Genomic DNA, 22,323 nt, shown 5'->3' on the forward strand with positions numbered 1-22,323 from the left:
TGTGGAAACAGAAAACAGAGCTGCCTTAGAGGATGATCCATACTCAGTCATGGATTCTTCCCACCTATGAGTTATATGTTGGGAATGTTTCTTCTAGCCCAGACTAATCATATAGAATGACCTGCTGCCCCCACAGGAAAAAATTATCTTAAGTCAGAAATCCAGATGTACCAAATTTTAGGATTATATTTGAAAAAGGAGAAGAATACACTAAGAAAGATTCAACCTTTTCCCATCTCCAGTTTTCCTTCACACCTACATTAAAACTGGGAGCAGATTACTGGACAACACAGTGCCTTTGCTGTGGTATGAATGAAAAACATGTGCCCAATTTAAAACTTAAAGAATAAATATAGGTCATGGAGAAAGTGTTTACTATTTTCATGCCACAAAGTAATGAATCTGGAATACTTGAATTCTGAGCATGTAGAACTACAGTGGAGATGCTGTAACTTATTGGTTATGTTGCTCCTTAACACTGTTTGATCCCACTGAATGCTTTCTTATGCAGGTATCACTTGAATCTCTTTGGCACAGGAAATGAAGACATTTTCTGAATCCCATCATTTATTAAGAGAAACTTAAAGGGTGTGGATTCAGAAGGGAGAGGCGATGGGGAGGAGGGGAGAATCTCTGAGGAGTTGAGGGTGAGGAAACTGCAATCAGAATATATTTTATGAAAAAAATCTAATTTAAGCAAAACAAAAATTAAGGCAAATATTCAGAAGCGAGAGAGAGAAAGAGAGAGAGAGAGAGAGAGAGAGAGAGAGAGAGAGGGAGGTCTGTTTCTATACCTTAAATTCAGAAACTCACAAGTTTCATTTCAAGCCTTCGAACTCTTTTACTTTTCCACTTATTTATGTTCATGTATATAAATAATTGAGATTTAAAGGTTCCAGATATTTCAATTCAAAGAAGATAAGCACATGATTTAATTTTCCTGTACCAATTTCTGAATTGTAGAACATTATTTCTAATTAAGTCTTTGTGTCTTTGCCAAAAGCAGGGAAAGGGCCCTTTAACTGTAGGATGTGTGAGGTTATAAGCAGGCCAGAAAAATGTCCAGGCACTTTCTCAGGAAAGCATTTAAATCAAAGAAGGGGCTGAAGAAAATATAATACACCCTGGATCATTATCCTAATTTCCTGAGGGACCCACAATTATTCTCATCTTTTCCATTCCCTTTAGAGAACTTGCACACCCAGTGTAGATAGGGAGACAGATTTTACCTTCACAATCTTGAGATCTGAAGGGAAATCCGAGTTTGGGGTTTCTCTTCTTCTGCTTCCTGCAGTTAAGTAAGAAGTTGCCCCCAGGTGCTGCTCCTGACTTAATAAATTCCTTGTCTGTAAGTTGTAGAGTACTGTAAAAGTCACTTACAGTGCTTTGCAACCATAATCATCAGAAATGCTACTTAAAAAGTGCATTCCCGAGCAAACATCATATGAGGAGACATGCTAAGATGGGCAGAAGGCTTAAGGGGGCTTCAGCCAAAGTTGAAGAACTGAAGATAGTCCAAAATACTGAGAGTGCTGCAAATAGTCTATTAGTGAAGAAACATGATATATGATATCAAATGATTAACTGTGAACTCCTATAAAGGCCGCAGCATAAAGCTATCCATGTCAGCATGCAGCCCGCTGTTTCTTCTACAAATGGCACCCAGACATGGATAACTGAATCCACAAAAAGCCTGAGAAAGGTTGGGAAAGAATAGAGTAAAGCATGTTTTCTTGGTAACAGCAATTTCTAGGGTCTGCTCTGCTTGCTAGAGGCAAGCAAGGGCTCTCATCTAAGAGAGGCTTCCTGACTCAGCTTTAGCTGCAAAACCCTGCAGCTCTTTTAAGAGGTCCTGCTACAAAACACTTAAATGGTGTTGATGAGAAGCTGAACGCATGCTTTTCAGTTTTCAGTCATAGAAAAACAAAAACAAAAAAACAAAAACCAAAACTGCGCTGTTTTAAAATGCCGGGTTTCTGAGCCGTTCTGCCAGGACAAACTCTGAGTCTTTCAGGCAGGCGGTTCGTGTGGTTGGCAAGACTTTTTTGACTTTCCATGGGAAGCTTTACCCTCTCTGAGGAGTGGATGGAGGTGGTACGGGAGTGGAAGAGGGAAGGTGGAGAAAGCAGGAGGAGGGGAGGGAATAGGAAATAGATTCGGCATGTAAACTGAGAAAAGATGGTTTTCTTTTACTAAATTAAATATATAGCTCAATAAAATCAATAATAAATAAATAAACAAAATAGAATTATTCTCAAAAAAAAAAAAAGATTCAGACAAACCAGAGGAGGAAAGAAAATATAAACCTCTATGGTTGGTAACTAGTCACCATATAAAATTTTTAAATGGACTCATATACAAATGAAAAATACACTGAAAATAAATTCTGTGTTGGCAGCACCAGTTGGGGTCCCAACACTGAAGAAGAGACACAAGTTTCTATTCCCAACTTAGAATCTCTCTACAATTGATAACATCTCACAAATTAGAAATTAGTTCTTTCCAATAGAGTCTCACTATATATAAAAATATTCTTTGATTATGTGGGGTTTTTTTGTTTATTGCTTAATTTTTCTTTTTATTTAATTGTTTATCCCTCTTATACTGTATCCAGACCAGTTTCTCCTCCCTTCTTTCCTCCCAGTACCCTTCCTCATACGGCCTCTGCCCAGATACTCTCTCCTTCAGTTAGCTTTATAAAATGGCAGTCCAATCACAAACAATGTGGCATATCAAATTATATTAAAACTAGACACATTCTCTCATATTAAGGCTGAATGTGACAGACTAGTAAGAGGAAAAGGGTTCCAAAATAGGCAAAAGATTCAGAGATAGGCTCCACTTCCACTGTTAGTAATCCCACAGGAATACCAAGCTAACACAATCATAATATGTGTGCTGAGTATATATATCAGACCCATGCAGGCTTCCTGATAATCCTTTCTGTCTCTGTGAGTCTATAGAAGCCCTGGATAGTTGATTCTGTGCACCCATTTCTTGTGGTGTCCTTGACCCCTCAGGCTCATATTATCCTTATTTACCCTCTTGTGGAGTATTCACTCAGGTCTACTTGTTTGCCTGTGGTAAGTGTATCTATTTCCATCAGTTGCTGTATGAAGCCTTTCTAATGATAATCATTCTAGACTCCAGTCTACAAATATAGCAGAAAATCATTAGGAATCACTTCATTGGGGTTATTGGTATTTGCTGTGGTTGGTATTCAGCTTTCTTTTTCTATTGCCTGTAGAGTACCCTCTCACACCAAAGAGATTAGAAAGTATGAAGTGAAGGCCTCAAATTCTCTATGTTGAATGTGTTGTATGAAAGTTGTCCTTGTCAATGGAGTCCCACTGTCATTTTTAAGAGAAAGATGTCTTGTCCTACTATCAGACTGGGTTGTTTAGGGATCTCAACAAGACCTCATTGCCCAACAACCATTAAAAATTTTTGCATCTACTTTCAAAAGTAATTGATTCTGTCACTTTATTTGTTGTGGAAGGTTTGTTTTTATTTTTTTCTCATGATAATTCTGGCATTGAAAAACACTAACAAAGAACTATGCAAATTTTTCTATAAAATGGTAAAGAAAAAATGTTGTGTGTTTATGGATGGAGGCTTTGCTTCTTATTTATTGTTCTCTTCTAAAAGTTTTGGGTTCTTTTGTTTCCCATTCATTATCTTTCTTTCTATATTCTATTAAATGTCCTTTACAATGTCATTTCTTAAGTGAATTTCTTCAGTGTTTGCTACTCGGGATCAAGTTATTTAATGACTGAATAACTATTACACCTCCAAAGTTTTATGCATTATTTTCTAGGGTTTCTTATCATGGTGCTTGATAAAGGCATTTGCCAGGACACACTAGTCAAATTTGTTAAGACATTTTATATTTTCTAAAATTATTTGTCTTTCCTAACTTATTCTGGCTGGTATCCAATTGTGTTCCCGAGAAGAACATGCTGTTTAATGCAATATTTTATTTTTTTACTGTAATATTTTCTAATTTTATTCTATTTTGTGATCTTTCCTTTCTTGGAAGTGTTTTATTGATGACTCTATTGTTTTATTCTTTTTCTTTCTCCTCTCATTTCACACTTATATATAATTGCCTTATATTTATATTTTCCACCATTACTTGGTTATATATTAATAATTTGTATGACTTTTTTTTTGAGACAAGATTTCTGTAGCTTTGTGACTGTACTAGAACTACCTCTTGTAGACCAAGATGGCCTCAAACTCACAGAGATAAGTTATAAGAAGCCTGAGCCACTAGGCCAACCAGTTTATGATTAATGTAACCTCTATGTGTTTCTTTGAGACTGAACGACTGTAGGACCAAGTGGGACAGAATTCTCAGTCAACATTACAGAATATAGATACCTGCTGGATTCAATTTTACTTGTGATTTTATTAGTTCCTATTAGAGTTCTGTGGTACATTTTATCAGTATTTAGCCCAGGATTTTCTGGAAGTTTCTTATGTGCGTCAAATTAAATTCTACTTGATAATGCTACAGAAACCTGTCACTAGTCCAGACCAGTATACTTTTAATAGGTTTAACTGGATATGCTATGATATTGAAGGATCCTGGATGCTCATATGTAGCCACTAGGCAACTAGGAGTATTCAAATTTAGAAACAAAAATAAATCAAGATCAAAAGGTAGAGTTAGAAACAATAGTATTGTTAGAAACTATAATATACCAATTATTGTTTCTTCTGAAACTGAAACTATATTACCATATATATGGTCATATTAATATCACCAAAAACATAAAACAAGTATATTCTTCATTTCAGATAATTATGTTAGGCATTATGAAAAAACTGTAAATTGAAATTTACAGCATGTTAAACTGGGTCCAATAATTTAGCAAAAGAAATACTGTAGACTATACATTGAATCTAAATACACTTCATTATATTTTATTTTCAATATGTGAAGAATATGGGCAAAATCCTGTCATAAATCCATGAACACTGGTACTTACAGGTGAGACTTTACTATTTTTAGTTTACAGTGCTTTACTTCTTCCATTTCCCTTTTCCTTTTCTTAATTAATCACCAGAAATATCTGATGAAGGTATTCTTTATTTATCATTCCTGTTTTACAATAAGTGGATCCTGGATAGAGAAACGTTAAACATTTCTCCCCATCTATCATATTAAACATTCAATTACAGAGTCTCTAACACTTTTTCTTCCATAATTTTCTATGTAAAATATAAAAAATGTTGACCTGGATTATTAAATATTGTGTTGAATGGTTAAGAGATTTTTGTATTTAAGTAGTAAATTTGTTAAAAGCAGAACAAATCCAATATGTAAAAATTAATTTTAGAGGGCTTGGGAAAGTAATTCTTTATTTGTTCCCTGGTATGATAACAATGAGGAATTAAAAAAAAAATGTCCGGAACCACAAACAAAGTAACATATACAAAAATGATTTTGGAGAACTGTTTGAAGAAATTATAACAGAATCATTACTATATTCCTTGAAATACTTAAAGAAATAACATAAAAGTCATTGAGTTGTTTCTGCTAAACTGCACTGTGACAGTGTGGAATGAGAAAAGGAAACAATGCATTTCTCTGATGAAGGTGATTAGGAGATGGGTGTTTAATTTTGGTTCAAGTACTAAGGATACTCACTCCCTAAAGACTAGGGCAGGCATTTATTCAATCTCCAAGGCAATAAGGATAACACTGGTCTAGCATGTACAAGCCATCACTTCAGTCCTTTTTGATATCTTCAGGTCCTTGAGAGAGATATCTTGTTCCTTCTATTGATATACATGAGCTAATTTGCCTTTAATCCTTCTAATTGTACTAAATTCTCACCTTCACACACCTATGTATTTTTTTCCTTCATAACTTGTTCCTAATAGACCACTGTTACTCTTCAGTGATTACATTCAAAATGCTGATGAAGTTCTTACTGAACAATAATGTTGCCTTTTTATGGTGTACATGACCCAGTTCTACTTGCTTTGTTTCTTTTTTGGCATTTCTGAATATTCCATGCTGTCAGAAATGGCCTATAATCTTTATGTAGCTAACTATAATCCACTCATGCATAATATTGCTATGTTACCTAGGATATGTTTCTATTTTATGCTTGCTTTAGATTTGATGAGACTTTCTGGTGCCATAATCCACACTGGTTGCATGCTTAAATGAAACTTCTGTTGCAGAAAAACCATCAACCACTATTTCTGTGACTTCTTACCTTTGCTGTGCTCTCCTGTACCTATACTTATGTCAATGAGATAGAGAGTTCATTGTAGTAGGAAAGGATATTGTTGCTCCTATTTGCATCATTCTTACTTCCTATGGCTTTATTCTTTGTACCATATTCCAGATTCCACTGAGAACAAATGCAAAATCTTTAGTACATGCATTTACCATTTGTTTGCTCTTTTTCTGTTTTTATGATCAAGCACATTTATGTATCACCAGCCCTCCTCAGCTGGGTCTATGGATGAGGAAAAATTTCCTTCATCTTTTATACTATCTTGGTTCCCATGATGAACCCCTTAATGTACAGCTTGAGGAACATAGATGTTACAGTTGCCTTGAGATGAACACCAATGTATTGATGAGAATTCTATGTAACCTTTGGCAAAGGTAAACCTCAGAGCAATTATCACTCCCTAGTGTTTTTTTGAGAACAGCTTTCTTGTCACATTTCTTTCTAGAATAGGTTCATATATTTGAATTTACATTCTTTGCATGTTCTTCGTTTTTATCATATACTTTATTAATAAGTGCTACAAGCCAAAGAATCATTAAATAATTAAACCAGTCTCAGTTTACATGATCAACCCATCAGAGTCATATACATTGTTGGAGGAAAAAGAATTAACCTTATACTCACAACCTATGTGGAAAGCAATCTCTAAGGGCACCTCTGATTGACATCCAGTCCTCAGACCTGATCTTAGTGCAAAGATGTAAACTAAAAGTTCTTTAGAACTTGCTGTAGAAGGAGCTGCGGGCAGGCCTGCCTTTAGTCCTGCCTGACTCCCACACGGCTAGCTTAACCCCGTAATAACAACATACAAATTGTATTCTTTTAAACACCGCTTGGCCCATTAGCTCTAGCCTCTTACTGGCTAACTCTCACATCTTGATTAACCCATTTCTACTAATCTGTGTAGCACCACAAGGTGGTGGCTTACCAGGAAGATTCTAACCTGCGTCCATCTCAGGCAGGAGCTTCATGGCGACTGCCAAACTGCCTTCTTCCTCCCAGCATTCTGTTCTGTCTTCTCCATTTACCTATGTTTTGACCTATCAGGCCAAGCAGTTTTCTTTATTAATTAACCAATGAAATCAACAGATAGATAGAAGACCCACCTACATCAGCTTGCTAATATTTGGCAAAAGTGCTAATGAAACAAGGACCATAAACTTCCCTTATATGTTTATGGAGATTGCCTGGTTAACTATGTCTACAGGATTTTGGGGGTTTTTATAGCTGGAAAAGAACAGGGAATTAACAGAAGTGTGAACAGAAGCTGGAAGCAGAATTTAGAGTAGAATCCTACTAGAAATTAGCATATGGGAAATTGAAAAAGAAGAAGGAAAAGAATCTAGCAGAGAATTGGAATTATCATTGAGATAGATAATTAGAGCCAAGAGATTATAAACAATTTGGACAGAAGAACTGTAATAGCATACAAGGAAGAAAGAACAAGAAAGAGACCGACTGTGGAAAAATTGCCTTTGAGTTGATTGTTTACACTCAGATCCTGGTGTGGGAAGTCCTTCTGTCTCTGTGTTACTTTCATTGGTTAATGAATAAAAAACTTCCCTGGCCTGTTGATAAGGCAAAACTTAGGTAGGTGGGGAAGACAGAACTAAATGCTGGGAGGAAGAAAGGTAAGGGTCAGGGAGAGACACCATGGAGCCACCAGAGACAGACATACCAAATCTTCGCCAGTAAGCCACTGCCACATGGCAATATAAAGATTAATAAAAATGGGTTAAATTAATGTAAGAGTTAGCCAATAAAAATCTAGAACTAATGGGCTAAGCAGTGATTTAATTCACACAGTTTCTGTGTGATTATTTCCGTTCTGGGTGGCTAGGATGAACAAGTGGTCTACTCTCTCCTTGCAACAAGATTCTGTTAGTTATTTTCTTTTCACTAGCACCTTGACTAGATTCTCTAAGCACCTGAGGGAGTAGTACCCAAAGATTATTTTGCACACATTATCCTATAATATAAGATTGCTCTTCTATCTTTAAAAGTAATACTAGGTTTATATACTACCTTTGGGGAAAAAAGTCATGTCTGTCACCTTAAATATAATATGAATCCTACATTGTATCTATGCTTTTTCCTTCCTCCATGGCCATGAATATATCAGTCTCAAATGTTTGTGATTGATACATAAAATTATCAGTACCTTAACTCTTGCAGGTGTAAAGCATGTATCATTCACTTCTCAACTTCTGAAAAGTTTCAAAAAAATTAAGTTGATTTAGTTAGCAGTTTGATCTTTTCAAAAGTAGATAGTCAAATCTGGGACACTTCTTGGTCAGGACTTTCATGATGTATTTGATGATTTTCATTGTGTGAATGGGAATATAGAAGATATGAAGAATATATAATTATAGTAAAGTCCCTACTGAGTGTTAGATTAGATTTTTAATTCACCATTGACAAGAGTATTAGGAAATGCACAAACTCTCCCATAAACCCCATCATTTCTCCTTCAAATTATTGGATGCTTTATTCAGCTATTGTCCTGATATTTTTGTATGTGTTTTCATATATGAAGATATTTATTTGACTCTTTTAATTGACGTTTGGAAGAGGGGTGGACCTGCCTTGCTGTGGCATAAGCTGTAAATACAATGCCATTGACAGAGATGGATATTTCTACTTCATTGGGAAAATTATGACTTCTACTTCAGTAAGAATAAGAGTCCTAAAGATGCAGAGACAGATTCCTAATGAAATTCTGAATCTGATTAACTGAACTCTTTAAAGTGATTCCCACTCAGAGTTAGTGCTGGAATCACCAGGAGTAGTCTGTAAGAAGCCTGATTAAGCAAGAAGTAAACAACTTTGGAGGTGAGACATAAACTTTTAGGACAACGGCTGCTTTTATGAGACCAGAGTCTTACAGCTTGAAGGAATTGGGACACAACTGACAAAAGACCAAAAAAAGTGAAGAATTACAGAAGGAAAGGAAGAAAAAAAAGAATGAATGAAATGATGAAAGAAAAAAGAAAGTTAGTCATGATTTGGGAAAAGGAGAACCATCATAACTTGATTTTCAAATTGCAAACTAACTATTGGTGCACTCGAAGAATTATAAACTTGTCAGACCTTTTCATTACATAATTTCAGGATTTATCATAATGAATCAGATGAATTCTAAATAAATTTGATGTCATCTCTTAATCTTCTACTCCAATTCTCAAACAATCTGAGGCAAGAATAAATCTTACATAAATGCTATAACATATGATAACTCAATTTCTACCCAATTAGAGTATTACTGGATTGCCTCACGAAGAAAAAAATGATAAATGAGAATATATGATAATAGAAACATTCTTCTCTTATGTAATCTATTACTTCACTTGAGTTCTCCCCACACAATTGTAATTGGGAGCTGAGGACTTGGTCACTTAAGACTGTCCATAGATAGAAATTTATCTCTGTTAGAGTTGGGGATAATTCTAGGAGATTTTGTTTACTGCCTAACATAACAGAGAAAATCATAAAACTAGAAGAGTAAAAGTCATTTCCAAGAAAAAAAGTATTCCTGAAACTTAGGTGGTCACTACAGGTCTTAACATTTTCTGTTCTTTATAACACATTCATGGTCAATTTCACTTGAGTCCTTTGATCACACAAGATAGAGAAAAAATAGAATGTTGTAGTCTGTCTCATATTTAGATGGATACTCATATATGGGGGATTTAGAAAATCTATGAATCATCAAATTTCAGAGATTCCTTATCTTTGTTATTCAGTTAGTAGTAAAGAGAAATTTTTGTATTCCTAAGTTTTACATCCTTTGATTCTAGGAAGAGAATGAAATAAAGATTTAATTCCTGATACATTTGGGAAATACTTCTAAACTACAAGTGATATTTTGGGATTAGACTTTGATTGGTCTCCAATAGCAGAGGGAATAACTTTATTATGATCCTCACACTGCTACTAGTTAAAACAATGTTTTTTAATTTTATTTTATTTAATTAAAATTTTCCATTAATTTTACAAACTGCTCTTAGTGACCCCTCCCTCCTCTCATTTTCTTCTCTTCTCCTGACTGCACCTACCCCATCTTGTCCCCTCCTCCTCCTTCTCCATTCACACCCACAGGCTTGAAAAATGCATGGCACATCAAGTTGAGGAAGGACCTAGCACCTCGCCCTGAACAAGGCATGGCTAAGGTAATCCAGCATGGAGAACAGGTTCCCATTCATTTCAGTGTGACTGAAATGGTTTAATGCACTTGTTCATTAATGGGGTAGAAGTATAGTTACTCCCTTCCCAAGAGGATAGTGTTTGAATATAAAAATGAATTGAGATAGCTGTATTTGCAACTAGGAGCAGGATATGCCTTTATTTCCTTAGAGACTCAAAATTTTATGCAAGTTTCTCTTCATGGAGAATACTCCCTCATATAGAGATGGAAATATAATCACTCCCAACTTATGCAAATATCTTTTAAAAATGTTTTGTGCTCATATACATATATATGTATATATACATACACATGTATATATAATTTATATAGTTTTTCTGTTCTTTTCTCTAAATTATATTTTGACAGTAGTCTCCCCTATTTACTCACCTAGTCACAATGATATTCCCTTACTTCTCTCTCATAAGAATGGTATTCATCTGGAATACAAAAGACCTCAAATGCTTGGGTGGATGTGAGAAAGGGGAAATCCATACAAACAGTTGATGGGGGTATAGAATGGCTTAGCCAATGCCAAAACCAGTGTGGAGTTTTCTTAGCAACTAGAAACAGATCTAACATATGACAGCTCATATACTGCCTTGAGAGATGTACCCAAAGGATTTTATAAATTTCTGTTGTGATATTTGCATGTTCACATTCATTGATCTTCTAGTCACAAGGAACAGGAAATTGAATGAGCCTAGATGTCCACCATCTAATCAATGGATATTTAAAATGTATTATATGCACAATGGAATATTACACAGGTATAAATAAAATTGAACTTTTATTTATCTTTAAGGATAGGAAATAGTTGAATTTTATTTATCATATATTGCTTATCTATTAATGAAAGCACATTCAATTTTCTTCTCTATTTTATCTATTGTAAATAATGTTCTTTGTGTTCACATTTAGTCATAGGAGATAAATTTTAAATTTTGTAGTGATGGGGATCAAACTTGGGCTCTTTAACTCTCATGCATGTGCTCTAACTTCAAGTTATGCCTGTCTTCAGTTCTGGTGTTTAATATTTGTGTAGCTTGTCCTCAGCTTTACAGTGACTGTACAGAATCTATGTTCTTATAAACATTCGGTTGAGGTTCTAAATAATTAAATCTGTACCAACAATTGTTTTATCCTTTTTTGTAGTAAGCAACAGGATGTGCAAAATTAGCATCTGATGGTCCTTTGGTTTTACTGTTCCAGTGGCTAATTACCATGAGCGTTGTTAAGCTGCTCATTGCAAATTTGCATGTTTCTTTGTAGACATGCATGAGTATTCCATGGCTCTTTTCATTAGCAGGTTGCCACTGCGTGGATAATAGTGTTATCTATATAATCTATGGCTGTAAAATATTTTCTGCTGCTTGGTGCTGCAGAACTTAATTTTCTCATTGCTGTGACAAAATTCATGGTTATGACAGCTTAAAGATAGGAGGTTTATATTTGGCTCATGGACCAAGGTAATGAGTGTCAGGGGAATAAAGGTGGAAGAAGTGATGGGCAGCTGGTCATACTGTGTCCAGAGTCAGGAATGAGAAATGATTGCTGCTGCTCAGCTGAATTTCTCCTTTTCATTCACTCTGATGTGCCAGCCAATGGAAAAGGGCAACCTAGATCCAGGATGTGTCTTTTTATCTTGTTAACAAAATCTAGAAATTCTTGGACAACATGATGAAGAGGCTTTCTTACATGTGATTAAAAATTCACTCAAGACAATGTTATAAACACTCATAAGTGGACAGTTTTCTTTACATGAGGGAAATTCCCCCATACTGAGACCCATCTATTTTTATATGTCTGTGTTTTTCACATTATTGTACAGAAGTCATTGCCACATGTGGGTCTGTGGAAATTTGGTCATGTGTTTTCTTGCAAACACTTTTGTTTTTAAATCTTGACTCTGGGTATTTGACCCACTTGAATGAACTGATACACAAAACCTTAAGGGTTTAGGGTGATACAGAAGAAAATTAAGATTCAGATAGCAATATGACTTTCAGGACCCCATCAGTGAATCTTTTCAGAGAAAGAGACTTAATTTTCAGTCTGTCATCATAGCTCTCAATTTAATGACTTTCTGGCACAGTTTCTGTCCCATAACTACTTTTCTTTCATTACTAAGTCATTAAAACACTCAAATTCTTTCATTTTTAATTTTTCAGATGATCTACAATTCATACTGCAAAAACAAAAATAAAAATAAAAAGAAGAATCCAAGATAAAGTAACCACTGCATCAACACTAAAAATATGTGTACTCCACAGACACATCATGATAAAGTTTCAAAGCAGAAATACTCTTCTATTTTCATATTTCCTAAATAATAGCAATGCAAATATGCAAAATTATGAGAATAGAATGTTGGAAACCTGGAACTGTTAGATAATTCTACCCCTTTCAATAATATACTGATTTCAATAAATCAAAACAGCCACATTGACAATTGAAAGATATGTTACTTTCCAATGGAAGATTTAAAGAATAAAAAAGATGTTTGAATTACACGTTCAAAGATATATAATCAAAATGAGAAACCTATATACAACCAACACTAACTTCCTAATATTACTTCATTTGACATTTTGATGATCCATATTAATTTATAAGAGAAAAAATTACAATTGTATTGAATGAGAGTAATACGTAAGATCTTTTAGCTATATTATGTTTAAATAAGAAATAGAATAGAAATATTGGAAGTGACAAAAATGTAGAAGACAAGCTCTGGAAATATTAAATCAAATACAGAAGATTCAAATTTCTTTTTATTATACAAAAAACAGCACAGGATTTATAAATATTCCAAGGTTTTTCCTTGTTGAAAAACTGAAAAAAGGTAGAATATGTTAAAATAAAAAAGATATAAGTCATACACCTGAAGCACTGTTCATGAATAGAAATTGTTTCTAGGACCAAAGTAAGACGAATAAAGACAACCCCGTACAATCAAATGTTCCTGCTAATCAAAGTTTTCCTTAAAGCAAGTTTAATAGCTTTGTTCCTCAAGCTATAGATTAATGGATTCATCATGGGAACCACATTAGTATAAAATACAGAAGAGATTTTACCTTCATTCATAGATCTTGATGAGGAGGGTTTGAAATATGCAAGTGCACTTGAACCGAAGAAGAGAGAAACAGCAAGAATGTGGGAACTGCAGGTACTGAAGGCTTTGGGCCTGCCCTCAGAGGAACTGTTGTGGATGATGCTAGAAAGGATGAAACCATAGGAGATAAAGATAGTTGAAACAGAAACAATGACATTGATGTTCCCAACAACAAGAATTATAAGTTCATTGACATATGTACTTGTGCAGGACAGCTGGAGCAAAGGAGGAATATCGCAGAAGTAGTGGTTGATGGTGTTGGCATCACAGAAGCTCAGTCTCAGCATGCATGTAGTGTGAGCTATAGCATTAGAAAATGCAATAAAATAGGAACCAAACATAAGATTCAAACATAATTTAGGAGACATGACAACATTATACATCAATGGATTACAGATGGCCATATAGCGATCATAGGCCATTGAAGTCAAAACATAACACTCAGAAACAGCAAAGAAAATAAAGAAATAGACTTGGGTCATACATTCCATGTAAGAAATGACATTCTCCTGTAATATAAAGTTCATCAGCATTTGGGGAGTGAACACAGAACAATAGCAAATGTCTATAATGGACAAATTAAAGAGAAAAAAGTACATAGGAGTGTGCAGGTGAGAATTCAGCACAGTCAGAATTATCAAACACAAATTTCCCAATGCAGTGATCAAATACATTGCTAGAAACAGAAAGAACAAGGGTATTTGGAGTTCAGGCTGCTTTGTTAATCCTACCAGATAGAATTCAGTCACCACAGAGACATTTACTGTGTCCATTCTTCTCTAAGGGAATCAGTAGACACAAAAATAAAGTTGTAAGAGAGAATTATCTGCAGTCTTCATTGGTCCTTTGCTCCAGTGAAGTGATTGTTCAGAATGTTTCTTCTAGGGTGGACTAATGACATAGAATCACCTGATGCAGCCACAAACAAACCATCTTAAGTTAGAAAGCAATTGATAATAAATCTCAGTATGATTTCTGAAAGAAAAAATCACAAAATAAAAAATACAATAATACAGCCTTTTCCTATCTCCAGCCTTCCCTCAGCAGAGGCCTCCCTATAACAATAACATTGCATTGAGATGCCTAGACAGTATATTTTAGTTTCTGTTGAAGATCTACTTTGCTGTGGTTTGAATGAAATACATGTGTCTAAAAGGAGAGAAGCACGGCAAGAACATTTCAGAAAGTCTTGAATTCTGACCTAGCAGAAGATCCCCAGTGGAAATGCTGCAAGTACAGTTGCCAACAGCTCTTAACACTCTCTGATTGCCCAAATGCTTTTATCAGCCATGTTTACTTGATTGTCATTTTTCTTAGGAAATGCAAGAAACTTGCCAAAGCACATCATATATTTAGAGAGACATGATAACATGCTTGGATTCAGATGCTGGAGCAGTGGGGATGATCTCAGAAGAGTTGGGGGACAGGAAACTTTAATCGGAATATATTAGGTGAAAAAAAAATCTCTTCAAATAATAAAACAAAAATGAGCAAATATTCATTTAAAACATGAAGGCAGAGGAAAGAAGAAGTGTTATTAGTATACCTGGAACTCAGAACTCATGAATTTTTAGTATAAACCTTAGAGCAGTCTTAGTTTCCCATTTACCTGTTTATCTGGATACATATTTCAGATTCAAAGGTTTTAGGTTTTTGAATTCAAAGAAGTTATATACAAGACTTAATTTTCCTGTACCAATTTCTGAATTACAGGACATTATTTGTGATTAAGGCTCTGAACAGTTTCTGGAAGCAGAGAAAGGGCCCTTTAACCTCAGAATGTGTGTGTATATAAGCAGGCCAGTAGCATGTCCAGTCTCTTCCTTAGGAGATCATTTTAATCAAATAAATAACTAAGGAAAATGTATTACCTCGTGGATCATGATTCTAATTTCCTGAGAGACCCATGATTATAATCATTCTTTCAATACACTCCAGAGAATATACTGTCTGCAGTATGTATACTGGGAAAGACTCTTAACTGTCCAATTATCTTGATATCTGAATGGCAATCTGAGTTTGGGGGTTTTCCCCTCTTGTTTCCTCAATTAAGTGAGAACTGCCCACAGATGTAGCTGCAGACTGTAGTCTGTGTGTGAAATTTTTAGAGTTTGTAGTAAGTTACCTCCAGTGCTATAGTTCCAGAAACATCACAGATAGTATTTTCCAGTTCTTTCTCCTTATTCCAAGAATCCCTCAGTCATCAATTAACATCATAAAAATTAACCAATTTATAACCACTTTTTCCCCTTTATTTTCGGTGCTACATATCTATATGCAAAAAATGTAAATTAATCCAATCTCAGTAAGACAAATACCATTTTTCCTCTTTGTTTTTAATAGATTTTATATACAAGTATGAAATTTATATTTACATAAGATATAAATACAGGGGATCATGTTGAGCTAATAAATAAACTTGGGTGCCAATATGAAAGAGATGTGAGCATATATGGTAGAAATATGATCAATGAGCCAATGGTTTTAAATGAAAATCTTGTTTTGCCACATATTACTATTTACATTAAAATGCAAGTTTTGATATGTAATAATGTGACCTTAAATCATATATTTTTAACATTATATGCAATATTCATATATAAAACTTCTTCAAATGCTTTTATCCAATGTAAAACATCTAAAGTATAAAAATAAGCCTTTCGAAAATTTGAAAAAGTACAATACATATTTACAAAACTGTGTGTATTCTATTAGTAAGACTGCAGGCAAACTATATACACTTGAAAACATATACAAACAAGATGATTACAAATTTCTGTTGATCACACCATGCAATAAAAATTTAATTGGCATAACAAGCTTTTGTATTTTCTAAGCTGAAGGGCATTTTCTTTTGTCCCTAAAGTATTAATAAATCTTTGATACTTAAAATGAGCTTTTCTTCTTGGAGATAAATTATATAAATGAAGAAACAGTTTCACAAATTCCTTGTCTGTCAGGAATCATTCCAGACATCGTCAAGAACCTCTCAAGTTCTTATTTATATTATTGGATGTAAATTGTTCCCTGGATATTGGTTGGCATGTTTGGCTTCAGTTCATCCAATTGAGACTGCATTAGACTTGAAAAAATAAAACATAAGTTAGACTTCATTCATTCTAAAGAATATCTAAATATGCTCCCATTTGCACACACATTTGGAGGGAGCATTTCTAATAAAAACTTAAACATTTGTAATTTATTTAGATATACTCAGTAAACTGCATTATTACTTCTTTAAAGTACTCTCTTCAAAATTTGTCCCTTCTGGTCCAACTATAAATGCCCCACAGTGAATGGTGCTATTTTTAGGTGCACACTAAACACCAAATGTATATGCTCTTATACTCACTTAAAACCTGCCTGAGACTCTTCTAGGACTGCAAACTTTATAGCTGTTCCACACAGAAATAATGATAATTTCACCTTAAATTGATATGTCCCCATTGAAATGTATGAGTTACTTTTTAAAACACATGAATCTCAATAGCTATTGAATATCTCTAAAGAAAATTATATTGACTAAATCAAGTTACGACCCTCTTAACTTGAAATCACAGAAGCCTATGAAGTTTTTGGGATATCTGGAGTACCAAACATTTTGTTCAAGATAGGTGTATTAATGCCTGGTTAGAAATCAAGGTCAACATTGACTTTCTCTATGGTGTCAATGTACACATTCTTCCTGGTATAGATAAGCCAGTATCTGCACCTTTCGTACTTGAAAAGGTTATGGTTTTCCCACTCTATTTATAAAAGTTCAGGTTTCATGGACCTTTGGAACACTCAGTCTATAATTCCCATTCTTCCCAGTGGGGATGTGTTTGCCCTATTATAAAGGAAAAAAGCTTTAATATCTATCTTGGTTTCATTGTGTTTTACAGTAACTTGAGAGAAAATGTGACACTGGAATATTTTTTCTTTAATTTTCTTTATTTGACTTTAGTAAATATACTCATTTGTTCACCATACATATTACAAAGGCCTGGTCACTCTAAGAGTTTCAATAGCATCACCTTTCATTATCACTTTATTCCCCTTGACAATTATGTATAAACAGAATCTAAAGTACAGTTGGATAAATTTATATTAGAACTTTACCATTTCCACAGTTCTCATCCTATGTGACATGTGAAGTATTTAAGAACAATGTTAGTAAAATCCTTTGATGGCTGTTTTCTCTCATTTTCATAAGGAAGAAGCACATATTTTTTTGTGAAATAATGGAAAACCATTCTAAAATGATCAAGTAAATCCACACTAGAATTGCATTTTCCCATTGTTCATGAGGTTTCCTATTTTGCACTGGTAATGTGTTTTTGAAAGTGTAACTTAGAACAATTGGTCTCTACATGCTCAGCTGGAGAGCACAACAACATCTCCTTTATTTACCAACATGACAGATATGTCAGGCTCATTAAAAACAGTAGCAAAAATCTCATTTTTAAACTACATGCAATGTGTTATGTTTCTGTTGGAAAAATTTTTGGTATCTACATATGAACATATCAGCATTGCACTGTTACCATGTATTTACTGTATGTGCATGGCAGCAGTGTGATGAGAAACTTAAGATGCAATTAAGAAATGAAGATACTAAATGATATAAAGACTTCCCATGTTCCTAGATTTTTAGTTTTAATATCATGAAACTGACCATCATAACAAAACAACCTACAGATTCAGTAACATGTCCATCAAAATCCCATTGCAAATCTTCATAGAAATTGAAATAAGTAAACAAGGAAACATATCCCTCAAACAAAATGGAAATGGAATACTGGTTGTTAAGTCAAAATAATAAGAAAGAGGCAGCTCTGTGTGCAATAATAAGAAAGAGGCAGCTCTGTGTGCACAAGAAATCCAATTAGGTCAAATCAAACCAAATCAAAATGCCCATTGTTTTATTAAGCAAGGCGTTCTCGGGTGACTGAGTGCATGGCAGTGGAGAAAATACAGCAGGCAATCTATGCAGATCCAAAAACTACATGTTTCTCCTCTGAGAGTCCACTTAAATAACCTGTGGGAATCGTCCTGACCCTTCCCTGGGGAGGGTCGGTACCTAGCATGCTGGGATTTGGAGTCCAGACCAAAGCAACTCCAAGGCCTGGGGGCTGGGTGCTACACTCCCAACTTAACACTGACACCCATCCACAGATTTCTAGGGGTACTTTATGGTGTGTTCTCTCTCTCTATCTATCTCTCTTTGTGTCTCTTTGTCTTTCTGTATCTCTCTAAACACACACACACACCACAAGCACATAAATAAATAGGATAAAATTCTTTAAGTTTTCAGCAACTCCATTGTAATTCTTTTTTCTATATTTTATATTCCTATAGGTCTGGTTGTATAAAAATTTTCTTAGTTGAAAAGGGATTTCAAAAAAAAGAGTAAAAGATCTAGTGCATGGTTGGGTAGGTAGAGCCTTTAATTATGTAATTTATATTTTCTGGTTAGTTTTGCCAACTTGATACAAAATGAGTCACCTGGGAAGAAAGAACCTCAGCTGAATGATTGCTTCCATCATACCGGCATGCAAACTTGAGTTTGGGGGCAATTCCTTGGTACATGATGTACGTGGGAAGGTGCAGCTAATTGTAGGAAGGAATACTCCTGGGCTGGTGTAAGGTTTGTAAGGCACCCTGATTAGCCTAGCGTTTGCCAGTGGGGACCTTCCTAGTCCCTCGGGCAATGGGGCTGGTGCAACCCTCCTCTGTTCTTGGTGGGAGATTGGTCCGTATTCTGTCAATCATGTTTTAAATAAATGCTGATTGGCCAGACAGGAAGTATAGGTGGGAAAACCAGACAGGAAGTAGAAATGATGCAATGAGAACAGGAGAATTCTGGAAAGGAGGAAGTTAATTCCTCCCAGTTCTGCGCAGACCACCAAGGAAGCAAGTATGTGACCTGCCAGCTGAAAAAGGTTCTGAGCCATATAGCAAAAATAGATCAGAACAATGGGTTAATATAAGGTACAAGAGCTAATAAGTAGCCTGAGCTAATGGGCCTATCAACTTTCTTATAGAGAACTCTGTGTGATTTTCTTTGGGACTTGCTGGCTGTGGGGAACTGGGCAGGACAGAAAACCCCAATAAGCAGGCCCCTTCATGTTACAGTTCTTGTGGATATGTTTCCTGGAAAGGTGGGGGTGGGGAGTGGGGGGAGGAATTGACCACCTAGCCTCCTGCCCTTCAGTGACCCTGCCAGACTTCATCAATGACACTTCACAGGGCAACCTGAGCTCACAGCGTGCCTTGATCCAGAGGCCCTAACTGCTAACTGTGAGCTCCATGTATAGGTCTAGGCTATAGCCCCAACAGAGCAGTGGAGCCTGGGTAACTTTTTCTCCAAAAGAAATTAAAAAGAAAAGACAAAAAGCTGAGCAGGTGGGCTACAGGCTGGGCTATAGGCAGGACAATGGCAAGACCTTGAGGCCTGGCAACTTTTAGCGAGGTGAGGAGCATGGGCCCTTTCTGCAAGGCCTTAAGGAGGGATGAAGATGAGTGGAAAGAATTTTAGTGAAAAGAGGTTGATTACAGAAGACTAAGAGTTCAGGCAATGTAAATAAGTGACAAGGAAGATAATAAAAAGAGAAAAGATCCAGGAGACAACTGGGAAGAAAGTAGAGGTGGTAGTGGAGCAGAAAAATCTTCATGTCCCTGGAATAAAACAGCTCCAGTACAGTGCCTCCCGCTCCAGAAATAGTTACAGAAACCTTGGAGCTGCAAATGCCTAGTGGTGTACATCGGCCTCTTGGGGCCAGGCTAACCATAAGGAAAATACAACAAGGACCACCAGAAATATAATGTGACACACAGTTCTGATTTCTCCAGTCCACTGCCACCAAGCACTTATAGAGACAGAAAGATAAAGAAATGGAGAAGAGCTTTGACGTGGTAAGATCCCAAAATAGAGGTAGGGAGGGAGGTTTCAAAAAACCAGTCCCTTAAACTTCAGCTAGATAACCAGTACCTTGTGCTTGAAAATAAGAAGTACAGCTAGCTACACACGGTACAGTAAAGCTGTGGTCTTTACTAAGCCTTTCAAGATAACTAGACCACAGTTACCCACCACCAACAGGAATTCAGCGTCTCATTTCTGGATCTACAGTGACTGACTGATGAAGACCTCGATTCCAGTGACAATCCCTATTGCCCTATGAAAGTTCAAGAGTCACAACTGATCTGGATGTGTGTTGTATTTATGGGCGCTTTTATTGTCTTAAATATTTGTGAATTAGATTCAGCAGTGTTTCCATAGTTACCCTGCAGATAAAACCAAAACTGCATCCAGTGGTCATTTCAACATCTTTATGTTCAGCTATTGAGCCTTTGCAATGTTAATTATCTCCGATTTGCTGCACTTAGTTGTGGATTTCATGTGGGTCACAACTTCTACATAAGTTACAGCCATGAGTGTCAGTGTGAACGTTGAAAGCAACTCTGTTGGATTCCTGTCAGGAAGCCTTCAGAAGTCAACCATCTGGGTTCAGATCTGCTATAAATAATGAAGAGTTAAGTGACATTAATAACCTGTTATGTGCCCCACTCTAAGGAATACTCTGTAGCCTGTGGCTGTATTAGACTTCCAGAAAAAAGCCACTGTCAAAACTGATGTGTTTGGATCATAGGTGCGGTGTTATGATTTATAATTTAAGCTTTTAGTCATAGTATGATGTGACTACAGATTCAATTCAACCAAAACTGGATCCTCCAAATGGGGGAAAGTGTGGGGAATAGTCTTGTTTCTTTCAATACCCTTTTTTTTTCAGATAGTGCTAGTTCTGTTCCACATTGTGGTGAAATAGCCTGAATGAGACATTGGAACTGGGAAATGCACTGTGAGTTGTCAGTTCCTAGGTGGAACCAGATAGCCTTTGATACAAAGGACAGCAGATGCCAGAGGCTCCACTGGAGGTGCTGCTCAAGCCTTCTCTAATGAGTTCTAAATTAAACTGCTGTGCACAAAGTGGTGTCTGCTCAGATGGGGAAGGGTTCACTGACCTGTCTTAAAAAATCAATACAACAGGTATAAAACTTTGCCAACACCCTGAGGTTGCTAAAGCAACACCTTACAAAGCAAGCCCCTGAGAAGCATTCCTTCATTTTCTCTGCCTCATTTCCACTTCCATGTCCTTGTCTTTGCTTCCCTCACTAATGGTCTGTAGCCTATATGCCAAGAAACCAATACTTACTCAAATTGTGCTTGACTCGTATTTTATCACAGATGTGGAGATGCACGCTTTTATAGCTTTAGGCCAGGAAACAGTTCTTTTCTGTAGTTTCCATTTAATAATTTCACCTCATAATAGGATGAAAAAAGGGAGAAGTTTTTTTTAATCGCTGTATCATACAAACACATTTCAGCATATCATGCTGTATCTTAGGCTTTCTGTCTCATAATATTTTTCCAGTTTCATAAATTTAAAAAAAATAAATTAAACATATAACATTTCCTAAGAAGAAAAGGTAAAATACAGAACTGCAAATCAAATGTGTTAACTAAACAGAGATTATACTCGTCCCCAAAAGTACAGGAATGAAGACCCATGTATTCAGACAAACGTTCCACTTTGTCAAGGTTTTCCTCAGGACAAGTTTAATAGCTACTGCACTTGAGTACAGTCTAAATGAGGTGGGTCATAGCATCTCTTGATACTGTATGCAGAATTTATATGCTTGATTTACCCTAATAAAAGTTCCTTTCATTTACATGTGTGTGTGTTATGTGCTTTGTAATTCTATATAAAATATACCACAAATATTAA

At 35.6% G+C, this 22,323-nt stretch overlaps 1 protein-coding gene and 2 pseudogenes across 1 annotated transcript; 2 read left to right on the forward strand and 1 right to left on the reverse strand.

Annotated features, from left to right (window-relative positions):
- Positions 1 to 5,586: 5,586 nt before the first annotated feature.
- Positions 5,587 to 6,588, forward strand: LOC130872740 (olfactory receptor 145-like; annotated as a pseudogene).
- Positions 6,589 to 13,395: 6,807 nt separating this feature from the next.
- On the reverse strand, positions 13,396 to 14,328 carry LOC130873154 (olfactory receptor 8B3-like). Its single transcript, XM_057767751.1, has one exon. The coding sequence runs from the start codon at positions 14,326 to 14,328 to the stop codon at positions 13,396 to 13,398; it is 933 nt and encodes a 310-aa protein (XP_057623734.1).
- A 4,919-nt stretch (positions 14,329 to 19,247) lies between these two features.
- Positions 19,248 to 20,558, forward strand: LOC130872742 (protein CDV3-like; annotated as a pseudogene).
- Positions 20,559 to 22,323: the final 1,765 nt, after the last annotated feature.

Source organism: Chionomys nivalis, chromosome 4 (assembly GCF_950005125.1).
Source record: "Chionomys nivalis chromosome 4, mChiNiv1.1, whole genome shotgun sequence".
Taxonomy (NCBI): domain Eukaryota; kingdom Metazoa; phylum Chordata; class Mammalia; order Rodentia; family Cricetidae; genus Chionomys; species Chionomys nivalis.